Source organism: Heterocephalus glaber, unplaced genomic scaffold, assembly GCF_053883595.1.
Source record: "Heterocephalus glaber isolate CG9 unplaced genomic scaffold, H.glaber_assembly_v1.0 deba00000331, whole genome shotgun sequence".
In the NCBI taxonomy this organism is placed as follows: domain Eukaryota; kingdom Metazoa; phylum Chordata; class Mammalia; order Rodentia; family Bathyergidae; genus Heterocephalus; species Heterocephalus glaber.
The window spans coordinates 3,655,959-3,670,514 of record NW_028258142.1 but is presented as its reverse complement, the minus strand read 5'-3'; the positions used below and the strand labels follow the sequence as shown (position 1 = coordinate 3,670,514).

Below are 14,556 nucleotides of genomic sequence, written 5' to 3'. Positions count from 1 at the left end.
ACATGCTAAAAGTTGAGTTCATACTTTCTATATGGGGTTGTGTCCTTTTTAAAAATGCTTTTGATTCTTATTTTAAGGTAATGTATTTTTGTATTTAAAAATCTTATATAAGTAATGCATATTTGGGAAAAAGAAACAGAAGTATCCTAAAAGCACCCTACTAAAGTGTAAAAAAGTTGAGTTCATAGAAACAGTGGAATAGTGTTACCAGAGGTTCACAGAGGTGGGGCTGGGCCACAAATTTATGGTCAGAGGCCACAAAATTCCAATTAGGCAGGAGGAATAAATTCAGAAGATTTATTGTGTATTATGGCACCTGCAACTAGAAGCAATAATGCGTTGTATGTTTCAAAATTGGCAAAAAAGTAAGTTTTCTCACCACAAAAAGAATGTATGTGAGATAATGATTTTATATATATATATATATATATATAAAATTGTCCATTAAAAATTAATTAATTTAAAAAATTTTAAAAGCACCTGTAATCACACTACTTGAAGAGATGCATGTACAGTCTTTCAGGCTGTTTTGTACACACACTCTGCATTATATGTACTTTATATGATGTGCTGTTGCTGTACAGTCTGTTTTATGGTACCGGAGATCAAACTCCGAACCTTGTGCTTGCAAGGTAAGCGGCAGCACCACTGAGCTAAATCCCCAACCCCCGAGTACAGTCTGTTTTATAAGCTACCTATTCGCTCTATTATGCCTTTAGATGTATGTATTCTCTTTTCACTTATTGGATCATGCGTATTTTCCATATTACTATTTTATTAAAGTTTTCTGCTTTTGAACTTAGCATAATAACATCTAATCATTTTATTGATTGTTAATATTTTTTCAGTTTTATAAATGATAAATCTTTGTATATGGATCTTTTTATGAATCTTTAATTGTTTCCATAGGATTGATTTCTGTCATTCAAATTAGTGAATTAAGAAATATACCTTTCTTTTTCAACTTCCTTATAGAGTGCCACATTATATTCTTGATAATGGACATGCTGATTTGTACCTTCACTGTAGAATGCTTCTCATTGAATTTATTGTTCACTGCTTTTATACAGATGCCTCTCATTCGACTTACACTCTATTTATTAGCTGGAGTATAAGCTGATGAAACCTCTGGTAAAAGGTGAAAGATTTATACAATCTGAAGAGAAACAAGAGTATTGCTCAAACCTCTTTGGAAAACAATTTGATGGTATCCAAATTTTAAATGATTAGACAAGCTTTAATTATTGGAGATGGCCATGGTTTTTTAAATTTTTTAAATTTTTTATTGGTGCATTTTAGATACATGTAATAACATTCATCGTAGGGAATATGAACCTGTACATGGTATATCATGCTTCTCCTTTTTTTCCCATTCCCCTCCTCTCTCTTCAACTCCTCTTTCCCTCCATGTTTTTTTTTTTTTTTGGTATCAGGGATCGAACTTGGGACCTTGCGCTTGTGAGGCAGGTGCCAGAACCACCGAGCTAAATCCCCGGACCCCCTCCGTATTTAGAAAAGCTTTGTTTCCATTTTTCTTCTTCTATTCTTTTTTTGCTCGTCCCTTCTTTCCTTTCACTCTCCCCCCTCCCCTGTTCCCCTTCTTATTTGAACATTTTTTTACCATTTCTCAATATCTATTACACATTTTGGCTCTTATTTACACTTCAGTTGCTCACACTAGAGAAACACTGCAATACTTAAACATGTGTGTCTGATTTATTTCACTTAAGAGTATGGCCTCAAGGTGCATCCATTTAGCTAGAAATGTCTCAAGCTTATCCTTCTTTATGCAGAGTAGTACTCCACTGTATCAAAAAACCACATCTTTATCCGTTTATTGGGTGATGGGCATTTGGGCTGTTTCCAAGATTTAGCTATTACAAACTGTGCCTCTATAAATATAGGTGTGCATATATCATGTGTTACGATGTTTTTGAATTGTTTTGGGAAGACATCAAGAAGAGGAATAGCTGGGTTGAATGGAACTTCTGGTTTTTGTCTTTGGAGAAATCTCCACACTGATTTCCACATCAGTAGAGTGGTTGCACCAGTCTGCACTCCCACCAACAGTGGAGAAGGGTTCCTTTCTCCTCACATCCCTGCCAGCATTTGTTATTGGTTGATTTCTTGATAGTAGCCATTTCTTTCTGGAGTGAGGTGGAATTTCAGTGTTGTTTTAATTTTCATCTCTCTGTTGTCATTTCCCTTTCTTCCCCTTTTGTTTAATTACTTGCCTTGCCTGGTGGATTCATGCTTTTGGGATTCATGGAATTGTTGACTTCGTTGTCTTTTTCTAGCGTATCCTTTAGGACATTTTGGACTGGTGATTTGTTGTTCATTAATTTCTTCAGGCATTCTTTATCATAGAAGTATCTTATTTCTCCATTGATTTTGAAACTTAATTTTACGGGGTACATCATTCTGGGTTGAAGGTGGTTTTCTTTTGGGGCTTGAAATACTTCATGCCAAGCCCTCCTTGACGTGAGGATTTGTGTTGAGAAGTCTGCTGTGATTCTAATGGACTTTCCTTTTCCTAGGTGATTTCTTTCTTTTCTCTAACAGCTTTTCATACTCTTCTTATGTTGAATTTCTGGAATCTTTACTATTACATGCTTTGGTATAGTTTTTTTTGTAATCATGGCCATTTGGAGTTCTGCATGCCTCACTTATCTGTATCTCAAATTCTTTTTCCATGCTTAGGAGTTTTCTGCCTTTACTTCTCTGATCAGGTTTTTTATGTTTTGTACTATAATCTTTATTTTTTAATACCAGGAATTGAACTTGGAGCTTGCACTTGCCAGGCAGGTGCAGTGCCACTGAGCTAAATCCCCAGCTTTATTCTATCTTCTGATTTTTCAGTGATTCCTGTCAGTCTAATATTATTCGTGTTTCATCATCTAGTAGCTGTTGTTTTGATTTGTTGTGGTCCTTGCTATTTTTAATAAGTCTTTCATTTGATGATCCCTAACTGCAAACCTGTCTTCTAGATCTGATATTCTGTCCTCACATTGGTTGATTCTGCTGCATATACTTTCCATAGAATTTTTAATCTCCTGGATATCTGTTTGAATTTGTTTTATGCAGTCCAATTCTTTCCTATGTGGGCATTGATGCTTTCCATCGCTTTCCTAAGCTCCTGTATTTTTTTTATCTGTAGCTATTCTAGATTCCCTAACCATGTCCTTCATTATGGTCATCATTTCTTTAGTTATCTGCAAAATTATTTCTGAGTTGTTTTTTTCTAGAGCCTCATTTATCTGCTTTCTTCTGGAGCCACCATTTCAGAAAGTTCACTTGGGTGACTTTTGATTTTTTCAGTCTTAATGACCCCTGGATTTATCTTGGGTGAACTGGAGGTCTGGGTCTGAACTGGAGGTTTCATGTCTTCTGATTTTCTATTTTAATTTGTTTTCTGCATTGATGCTTGTAAATTGCTTGTGGTAGGTAGCTTTGTTACTATTATTGAGATCTCCTTAGGAAACAGCTACTTTTCAGAGATGTTTTCTAGATGTTGCTGGCTTTTGGCTTTTTAGTCTGTCTCAAGATCCTGTCTCTTTAATTTATTAGGGATGAGAAGTTGTTGCCTATTTGGCCTAGCCCCAAGTTCTTTGGTGGTGCCCTATGGTACTGTTTATGAATCCCAATCTTGGTATTGGTATACAAGGAAGAACAACTGAACAACTATGTAACTTTGGCTAAAGTAATACAATAATAGCATCAAGTACAATGTAGAAAATGACAAACTGTGGTACCTGTTAATTTGCCACCTATAAACCTTGCGTACAAGATTTATAGTTACATAACAAAGTCAAAAACAAGTCAGAAAATTATATACAGCAGATATCCCCTCAATAGGGTGATTTTACTTTCAGGGGAGAAAATTTAAAAGGAATAAGGGGAAAAATAGGGAAATATAAGAAGAGGAGATTGAAAGCAAGGCTGAAAAACAAAGGAAGATTCCCCCAGCTTTGGGAGACTGGTGAAGAAGACAGGAGGGAAAGAAAGAAGGAAAAGACAAACAAGGAGTAAACAAAGCCAAATAACTAAAAAAAAAAGTTCCAACTCATGAAAAAACAATAACAAACATTCAAGAGAAAAGACAAAGAAAAAAGCAAAGAGGAAAAAAAAAAAGATTTCTCTGTGATTTCAAGCCTGTGGTCATCTTCTGGAGTCTACAGTTTCGTGGTAGTATCGAATTCAGGGTGTGTCTCTACTGTCTCTGGTAGAGAAAGGAGGCAGACAGAGCCCGTATCTGTCGTGGATGACCTTAGCAAGTCTGCAGCAGGATTAGGGTAGGGCACCAATTTTGGTACTTTCAGCTCCACCGAAGTTCAGGCTGATTCTGGCCCCTGGTTGTGGGGTTAGGGCTTGAGTTGTTTGTTCAGCTGACAGCAGTCTGGGTGTCTCTTGCCATCCTAACCTCGTCTTCCTGACCCTGAGTGCCTCCTGGGGTTGTGGCTTACCTCCGCTCTGGGAGCCAACCCTCGGCTGCTTGGAGTCCCAGGTTCAGTGGGCCACTCCTTCAAATGGCATCTGGTCAAGCTCCCTCTCCGGGGGAAGCTTGGACTGGAGTCACTCACCAGCTGTTGGAGTTCACAGCGTCCACTGCTCTGTTCTGCTCACGTGTTTTTCTCTGAAGGCCTCTGGGGTTCCCCACCTTCGTTGTGTCTCTGTAGATGTGAGCCTCCCCCCTCACACTGCGAGCCCAGAGTCAGGGAGAAGGTGCGGGTTGCCACTTCCCTTTTCTGCATTGAGGTCTGTTTGCTTTCCCTGTGGGCTCCAATTCTCCCTTCAGATCCTTCCTGGTTCCGGGGTATCCACCTCCCTCCGTTTCTTGCTCAAGTTGGTATATTCCAGTGTCTGGATTTTGAGTCTTAGGGAAGCTGTCCCATTGTTGCTGACTGCTCTGCCATCTTCCTGGAAGTCTCTAACATATGTTCTTATGAACTTTAATTGACTTTTTAGTTTAAAATGTTCCATTTTTGAGTTTTTACTTTAGAACCCTGTAAACTAATTTTTCCATATTTTTTTGAAATTAATAGCCCACAATTCATAGTGATTGGTACTGTATAGAAAAAAAAAAAAGAAAAAACCTCAGCGAAGTGAATTAGAAGTCACTTAGGAATATATAAATCACTTAGAAATAGCTCCTTAAAATTCATGTAATTATAGTATTGAAGCTCATGTTATTTATTGAGGTAAACTACTTACCTGGAGGACGGTGTGGGGGACAGTAGATTGAGACATGCCCAAATGCATATATGTGTACTTGCTTGCCCGTGGGAAGCCATGGAAGCTGTTGGCCGCTGTGGCAGTGCATGCAGTAACTAACGACGTGGGACAGGCCCTGGGAGTGTAGCGGGCAGTGGTGAGCTGTGGCGTAGGGTTAGGGTAGCTGGTGAGGCCAGCACTGTTTGAGGCCACAGAGGCAGACTGCTGTAGGGTGGGTAGACTAGCTCCTGTGGAAGTTGGGGCAGGGAAGGGCAGTGTAATATGCTGGGGCTGAGAAAGGGGAGTCCCTGGGGAGAGAGCACTTTGGTACACGTTGCACGTTCTGGCTCTTCAGAGATGGTCACATCTTCAGCAGGGTGGAGGTTGGTTAAAATGCAGGCCACTCAGCATCGTCACAGTTGCCCAAGACTGTCTCCAGGGAGGGACCTAGTGCTAGCCCTAATGTAGAGAGTGTGATGGAGTGGAAAGGCTGCTACCCAGGGTCTGTACCTGTGCTTGAAGCATGGCTCTTCTTGCCTGAGACTTCCTCAAGCATTGCTAGGATATGCAGGAGCAGGAAGTGAGTCTTGGCTCCTCGTGGCTGGCCAGAGAGAAAGCAGAGGGATGGTAGTGGCGTGATTTGGCCCTCTCTTTGTTGCTTTGCCTGCTGTCTCCATTTGAGCAAATTGTGGATAAATCACCATTTTCTATAGACAGTTCCAACAAATGTCTGAGTAATGTGCATGTAGATACCCCCAAAACATATTAATCTGATAATTTGATTGAAAAGTATGTAAAAAGAGGATAGATGTGAGGCAGAGCAATAAGAGAATAAGGTGAGGAAGTGAAGACATGAGAGTCAAGTTCTGTTTAAAAATTTTGAGGCAGGAGATGTGGCAGGATTTTTGTTAATGAAAAAATAAGTATTTTCTTTTGCCAAACACATTCAGGGGTGAAGAGGTCATTGTTTGTTTTTTAAGAGGTCATAGTTTTTATACAGATGTAGCAAATGAGAATAGATTGTTTTTACTTTTTGGTAGTATCCTAGAGTGAATTTTCTTTAATATCAGCAATTTACTAACAATCTAGCAGTTTATTTTCTTCAGTTATTATACAATATTACTTTAAAGTCATATAGGTTAAAATCATTATCAGACTGCTCAAATTATTTCATTCATTCTAGTCTTCAGTATAGTAGGGTTAGTTAGGGTCAGTTAACAACCAAATTTTAATGGAGTTTGAACAATATTTAGAAGAAATTCAGATGGAAAGAAGTAGTGCTGTGTTTTCTTATTTGAGTCTCATTGACTCATTCTCATAAACTCAGTTTTTTCATGTTTGGACCTTCATTTAGAGGATTATTTAAATAAACAGTTGTATTATGGAACTGCAAATTTGTACTGAGTCAACAGCTGCTGCTGATTGGGCTAATTATTGAGTACTTGCTCAGTGCTGCTGTATCCATGTCTTCTGTGCATCAGCCCTGTGAGGGTGAGTGGGCGTGATGTCCCTGTGTGGAGACTGGGAGCAGGGCACGCCCAAGTTCATGCAGCCTGTTATTGGCAGACTGGACTCTAGAACATCTAGAGCAGCAGCATTCAATGAGAATGGGGTAGTGGCAACATATTCTAGTAGCCACATTAAAGTGCAGAATCACCAAAAAACAACCGCACCAAACAGGTGAAATAAATTTATTAAAATAGACCAAATATGATCAGTTAAAATCTTAAGGATTACTAAGTTGTTTGGCAGCCTTTGATTCAGTTTTTGCGCTGAGTCTGAAGTCTTACGTGTTTTGCACTTGCTAACACAGCTAGCTGGGCAGTCTGATCTGCTCTGCCTGTAATGCAAATTAAATGGATGATGTGCTGTCTCCATCTAAAAACTTATCAGCTATCATATTGTCTTAATTTGATCTGTTAAATTGTAATCTTACCTTGAGTTATTTTCTGATCTTTTAAATTATTTCTTTGTGGTGTTAGAGATTGGACCTAGGGCCTCACCCATGTGAGGCAAGCGCCCTACCACTGAGCTACCCCTGAAGCCCTTTCCTGACCCTTTTGTGGTGTTAAAGTCATTCTGCTTCTTTGATGTTTTCACAGAACAGATCAAGTGGCAATTGCCCAATAGTCACTTGGACACAGAATTCACTTGGCTTAACAATTCTAAAATTTATATGGAACTAGAGACCCAGAATAGCCAAAGCAAGTCTGAGCAACAAGAGCAAAGCAGGAGGGATTAGTCTTGGACTTCAAGTTATACTACAAAGCTACAGTAATAGCATAGCACTGTCACAAAAACAGACACAGTGAACAACAGAATAGAATAAAGGATGCAGAGACAACCCGAAACATCTTCAGTCATCTAATTTTTGACCAAGGGGCCAACAACATATGCTGGAGAAAAGATAACCTCTTTAACAAATAGTGCTAAGAAAACTAGTTATCCACATGCAGAAGAATGAACTAGATCCTTATCTTTCATCTTGTATAAAAATCAAATTGAAACAGATCGAAGACCTAGATATAGAAACAGAAGCACTAAATCTGCTGGAAAATAAAATAAGTAAAACTATTGATGACATAGGAATAGGCAAGGACTTCCTGAACAGAGCTCCATTTCATAAGACATAACACCAAGAATCAACAAATGGGAGTATATCAAATTAGAAACTTCTGCACAGCAAAGGAAGTGACCAACAGAATGAATGGTGAAAAAATTGTGGCCACTTACTCCTCAGAGAGATGATTTATGTCTAGAATATATAAAGAACTAAAAAAAAAAATTAGACCCCCCCCCTTAAATAAAATACCTAGTCAAAAACTTGGCCATCAAAATGAATAGATGCTTCTCAGAGGAAAAAGTACAAATGGCCAATAAATTTATGAAAAAGCATTCAGTATCTTTGGCCATTATACAAATGCAAATCAAAACAATAGAAATTCCATCTACACTTGATCTTAGCCAAAAGGCCGAGAAGCGATTAGAAATTCCATCTTACTCCAGTCAGAATGGATTAAAGGAGTCAAAAATCAAATGCTGGTTAGTTTGTAGGAGTTGGGGTGGTGGTGGTGGGAATGTAAACTAGTATAACTACTATGACAATTAGTATTTCTAAAAATAGAAATTCTGTTTGACCCAGATGTACCTCTTCTAGTTATCTTCACAAAAGAGCTAAAGTTGTCATATTATAGTGATACCTGTGTACCCATATTTATAGCAGCACAACTCACAATAGTTATTAAATCATGGAAGCAGCCTATATGTCCATCAACAGATGAATCGATGAAGAAAATACGGTATTTATTTATATTTATCTATATCTATATTCATCCATAAAGAAGGATAAATTTGAGTCACTTGTAGGAAACTAGATGGCTTTTGAGACCATACTAATTGAAATAAATCAGATCTAGAAGGCTAAATACTACATGATTGCTCCAGTGTGACAGATCTAAAATACAAATAATTTAAAGAGCAAAAAAAGAGAGTTGATAGGAAACAAGGAGGTACTCTCTGGAGATGGGAAGAGGATCTGGGAAAGGAAGGATAGGGGAGGGCAGGAGGAAGGAAGGGGGTAAAAATGATCAAGATGCAATATGTGTATATACCAGTTCCCCAAGATGAGAGCAGTTACTAAGTATTACAAATATATACTAATAAAAATTTTAAAGAAATTTGTGGTCTAGCTGGGCATGGTAGCACATGCCTGTAATCCCAGCACTCAAGAGGCTGAGGCAGGAGGATCGCCATGAGTTTGAGTTTGAGGTTAGCCTGGGTTACATAGTGAGTTCAAGGCCAGCCTGAAATATATAATGAAATGCTGCCAAAAAATAAAAAAATAAAGTATGTGGTGTTCTCTCATCCTTTCCCTAGTGTCTTTTCTTTTAATAATGAAATTGTGTCTACATTGAAATTTGGACATAGTGATGAGTTTTTGAGAGGTAAAAATAATATTTGTTCCGGAGGAAAGCATCACTTGTATATTAGTTGTTCATGATCTTAGTTCTTTTAAGGAGTAGTGGTTGGGACTTGTCTTTGCCTCTCATTGCCTCATTTCCTTCCCAGAACCTCATCTGTTCTGAGTGTGGGGATGAGTTCACATTGCAGAGCCAACTGGCCATACACATGGAGGAGCACCGACAGGAGCTGGCCGGTAAGCGTGTCCACACCTGCAAGGCTTGCAAGCAACAGTTTGAGACCTCGTCAGAGCTGAAGGAGCACATGAAGACTCACTATAAAGTTAGGTATGGGTCATTCATTAAGCTTGGTAAAAATTCTGTGTAGGATGTGAAAAATTAGTGTGCCATTGTGACTGATTGAAAATATTTACCAGTGAAGAAAGAAAGTCAGCATTTGGGACCACATAGCCTGTAGGCATCAGACTGCCAATCCTAATGTGTTGTTCAGGTCCACACTAGGGCAGGTCAGTGCAGAGATTAGTGGGAGGGGCCAGGCCTTGTAGAAATGTTTGGCCAGAATTACAATGTAAAAGTGACAGAACAAGGTTCTGGCACTGTATTTTTATGGGCACTTACCAAAATTTGTAAAGTGGATTTATAAGTGCCTAATTTGCCACCTTTTTAATGAGTCAGCCTATGTATATATAACAAACTATTGAGCATGCCTATGTGCCTGGCACTCTTTGTAGCATTTATACAAAAATATGTATAAATAGAATCATTAGATAACTGCAAACAACCCCATCAGGTCAGGTTGATTTTATTTTATTTTATTTTTTGGTGGGGAGTGGGTTGAGAACAGGTCTCTACGTATTCAAGGCTGCTTTGAACTCACTGTGTAGCCCAGGCTGGCCTTGAATTTGTGATGATCCTCCCACCTCCGATTTCCCAGTGCTGGGATTACAAGTGTGCACCACCATGCCTGGTGGTGCACCATGGCTCAGCTTACTTTTATATCCCCATTTTGCAGATGAGAAAACCTCAGTTAGACAGACCAGTTAACATTCATGAGGTTTCATAGCTGGTAAGTTAAGAATTAGAGATTTAAACCCTGGCTTAATAGTCTACTTTTAGAGTTTAGAATCCTATCAACCATGCCTGTATTTGGATTCTTACATACATTTATTTCTAGTGAAATTTAACACTTTTCAGAATTTTCACATTTTATCTACTCCTGATTATATATTTTTGCTGTACTTCTGTTTCTTAATAAAATGAAGTGAAGATCTCTTTCTGGCCCTCGTGGTATAGTTAGTTCATGTTAATCAGTTGTTACCTTTTTAAAACTAATTTCTCACACAGAGTATAAGAGGCAGTCCCAATTATTGGTTTAACTACTATCAGTTTAGCCTCAGTGATTAGGAAATATCTACGTTTTTAACAAGAAGTTCCACACTGATGTATTCATAAAGTATATGAAATGTCTAAACTCTGTGTAGTATGTATTCTCTTAAATGCTGCAAATTAGAAATGTGGCCTGAACATCTCCATCTGGTCACCCACCTCTTGTGTTTCCTTTTCATTTTGTTATTGTTGACTAATTTGTTATTCCCTAATACTCTATTATTTCAGCGATTTTTTACATCAAAAATAAATGCATCTTCTCTGTACACATTAGGTTTTTATTCTGGTGAGGCTTTGAAACTGACATTTTTGATGTTCCTTGAAGGTTTTAAAGATAATTGGAGATATTTAGGTCATTACACATATAGCCAGCCTTGACTTCTAAATCTTTCTGGATTAAGGGATGAATCAGACAGATGAGGCTGCATCCACACGGACTTGGCATTTAGGACCAAGTCAATAGTCAGGGTGACAGTTGCTGTCACGGCAGTCAGGAGTGAGGCAGCTCTTTCACGCGGGCCTTCCTAAGCAGGGAGGAAACCAGGCAAAAAAAAAGAAAGAGCAGGCCCAGGTGAAGGGCAGCTAGGTTCAGGGAGAGTAGATGTCTGAATCTCAGCACTGAGCTTCCTGTGTTTGAGAATCAGAAAGGAGGGCAGTATGATGAGCGCCCTCTGCAGGGAAGTGCGGGGCTGAGCCTGACCAGGCTTGAGGATGACTGGCTGCCTGGGGGCCAGAAGGTAGCAGGGGGACCCTTCCAGAGGCTTTTGGAGAAGCACCATGGAAGGACGGTGCTGTTCCATGACCACGTTGAGGGCCAGAAGTATAGAGAGATGTGACAGTCTTAACTATCGCATGGTTTCTCTTATATGAGAAATTATAAATTATAAATAAGGAGCAAAATAAAAGATAATATAAGGAAGGAGGGAGATAGATCTTTCTCAAAGGGGAAAGGGACCAAGAGATGGAGGGAGGGAGAGGGAGGTAAGAGAAAGAGGCTGAGAAAAGATTAAGATTAGGAAGAAATTAAGATTAGAAATTAAGTAATTAGGAAGGGGCAGCACAAGGAAGGGAAAATTTCCTTAACCCCGTCCTTCATTAGCTTTAAAAGCAATGAGCTTCTCATATCCACAGTTGCAGATGAGGGGACATTCGAAGGATAGAAATTTAACCCCAAATGAATGTCCACACGTTTATTGACCACACTTTTACCCCTTATTTCATAACAAAATGTTGGTAATCTGGCTGAATTTATGAAATCTAAGTGTAATTATTGTATACTGGAGCACTTAAAAAACTTGAATGATGTATGTTGGGGTGTTTAAGAGTAAAACTAGCAGCTTTTGGAAGTGAACTTGAAGAATCCAGCATGATCCCTGAGATTTAAAGCTGTACTTTTGGGAGTCTGCATTTCCTGACATGGAAGGAACAGCTTGGGATAATGCAGAGCTCTGTTTTGGATGTGTTAGGTTGGTGCCTCCAGCCAGCCAACCACCTGTGAGGCAAAGTCAAGTAGAGTCAGCAGTGCAGGGCTGAAGCTCAGAGGAAATTTCTAGGTTGTGGGAGGCAGAAATTTGGAAATCATCAGCATCCAGTTGGCTATTGAAAGCAAGGAGACCGTAGGAAGTAACATGAAGATAGTGTCAATGTAGAAATACACCTGCATATGTTTCTGTATTTGACCATGACAGGTTAAAGCTTGATCTAGAAGGGATATTTTGTCCCTTTCTTCCCAAATCCGTGTTTTGACCTGTTTTTTTTTTTTTTTAACAGATTTTTCTTTTCATCAGTAGAAAAAAATGGAATTTTTAGGGCCGGGGATTTAGCTCAGTGGTTCCGCCACCTGCTTTGCAAGCGCAAGGTCCCGAGTTCAATCTCCGGTACCAAAAAAAAAAAATGGAATTTTATGTATGATATTGAATATAGAAAACTTTTTTATGTGTGTGTTTGTGTATGTGTGTCCTGTATGACTGTTTTACCATTAAAATGTGTCCTGAGATCACTCAACCAAATTTTCTGGTAGGATTTTCACTTTGAAAGTATAATAAAAGGGAGATGACTTAATGACTGTTATCCCCTCTGTATTATATAGGGTATCAAGGTCTTATAATAGGAACGTTGACAGAAGTGGTTTTACATATTCATGTCCACACTGTGGAAAGACTTTTCAAAAGCCAAGCCAGTTAACACGACATATAAGGATACACACAGGTATGAAAATTGTTCACTTATATCATCTATTATATGGCTTAAGGAGAAGAAAATGTGTTTCATAATCCAATCCTGGCTTTTCTATAGTTTTGTTACACAGTCATGGTGAAGTTAGCTAACTTTTCTGTGATTTCATTTTCTTAATTGAGATATGTGGGTATTTTTCATATAGTTGTCCTAAGTATAAATGGAAAAGTACATGTAGTGCTCATAAAAAAAGACCTGATAAGGGCCAGGGATTTAGCTCAGTGGTTCCGCCACCTGCCTTGCAAACGCAAGGACCCGAGTTCGATCTCCGGTACCAAAAAAAAAAACAAAACCTGATATATGGTGTATTGTCAGTAACTGAGAGATATTATCATTATTATTGGTGTGATATTTATTTGCTCATTTAATATTTATGGAGTATTACTGTGTCAGGGATTGCACTGGACTAATGACATCTAAATTAACAAAGTGAGCCCTGAGTCTTTATATTTTATTCTAAGGATACTTTTACTAACTGGGCTGTAAAACATTAAAACAATATGAACTGTATTTCTCTATGCCTTATCTTGCTCATTCGTTAGTTTTACTTGAGTATTTGAAAGTACAGTCTTCATAGCTGAATACTTTGACATCTTATAAAACACAGTCAGTTTATAATATTGTTTTAGTAACCTATATGGTCTTCTCTAGAAAAGGACAAAGGAAAACTGCAAATATTTGTATTTGAAATTAAGATGACCCATGCTTTGTCATTTTGTTTTCTTCTATTCTCTTTTGGTTCCCTTTATAGTAACGAAGCAATGGGGTCTCATAACTATTTAGCCGGCTGCCCTGGTTTGTCAGCCAGTTCTGATTATGTTATTTGCTTTTTTCTTGTTCAGTGTTTTAATGAAATATCTCTTTGTAGAATATTGTGGAATCTTAGATGATTTTGAAGCTTGTTTATATGTCTGAAGTTGATATTTTCAGAGCATCGTCTTATATTTATTCTTAGAGCAAGAGAAGAAAGTATTGTCTTTTAAAATGTGCCATGGGCCAGGGATTTAGCTCAGTGGTTCCTTCGCCTGCCTCACAAGTGCAAGGACCCAAGTTCGATCCCCGGTACCAAAAAAAAAAAAAAAAAAAAATGTGCCAATATAGGGCTGGGGATTTAGCTCAGTGGTTCTGCTACCTGCCTCTCAAGTGCAAGGTCCCGAGCCTGGTACCAAAATAACCAAAAAAACAAAATGTGCCAGTACATTGTATTTGTACTGTTTCTATTATATTCTATTATGTACTATTCTATTACATTCTATTATATATAATACTGTTATATTCTATAAGTTCTAGCTTATTTTTTGAAGTTTTAATGAAAAATACTTTGAAAAAATAGTTTGCGTAAGGTAACATACTTTGTGCAAAGTAGAGACATATAAACAGCATAGACAATGCCCACTTTTCAGATGCTGTGCACCTTTAATAGTTTGATGTCTGCCCCTTTCAAATACAAAAATGCACACCAGTCCTAAGTATCTTCACACCTCCAGAGCTATTTCACATGCCATGTTGCATTCCTTCACATGATTTTGGGATCCACAGACTCTTCCTGACTTTGAACTTTTGAACAAATCACTGTTCTGACTGGCCTCTGAGATGCCTTGAGTGCTGGAGAGGACAGTTTTTCCAGCCACTGGTGAGGTCACACAAGCTGGCACTGTCTGAACCCAGGACAGGCTGACCTATGAGGGAAGTAACAGGGATCACCTGTGTGCCCCCGTTCAACACGTACTCCCAGTCACATGGTTCTGTGTTCTGAGCTTGGTTTTTGAATGGCTGAGCCTCACAGTGCCTGTAATAATGTGGC

The 14,556-nt window shown here is 38.6% G+C and overlaps 1 protein-coding gene and 1 pseudogene across 11 annotated transcripts in view; one reads left to right on the top strand and one right to left on the bottom strand.

The window, feature by feature from the left end:
- Znf236 (zinc finger protein 236) overlaps positions 1-14,556 on the top strand; it is a 133,308-nt gene that overhangs the window by 22,732 nt on the left and 96,020 nt on the right. For 10 of the 11 annotated variants that reach the window (XM_087191043.1, XM_087191040.1, XM_087191029.1 and 7 more), the window contains exons 4-5: positions 9,280-9,458; positions 12,607-12,725. In XM_087191043.1, coding sequence (XP_087047169.1) covers positions 9,280-9,458; positions 12,607-12,725 — 298 coding nt within the window. Of the gene's footprint in view, positions 1-9,279; positions 9,459-12,606; positions 12,726-14,556 lie in introns of those variants that run through there. The other variant, XM_087191067.1, reaches the window with a different exon arrangement.
- Positions 8,047-8,195, bottom strand: LOC147830008 (U2 spliceosomal RNA; annotated as a pseudogene).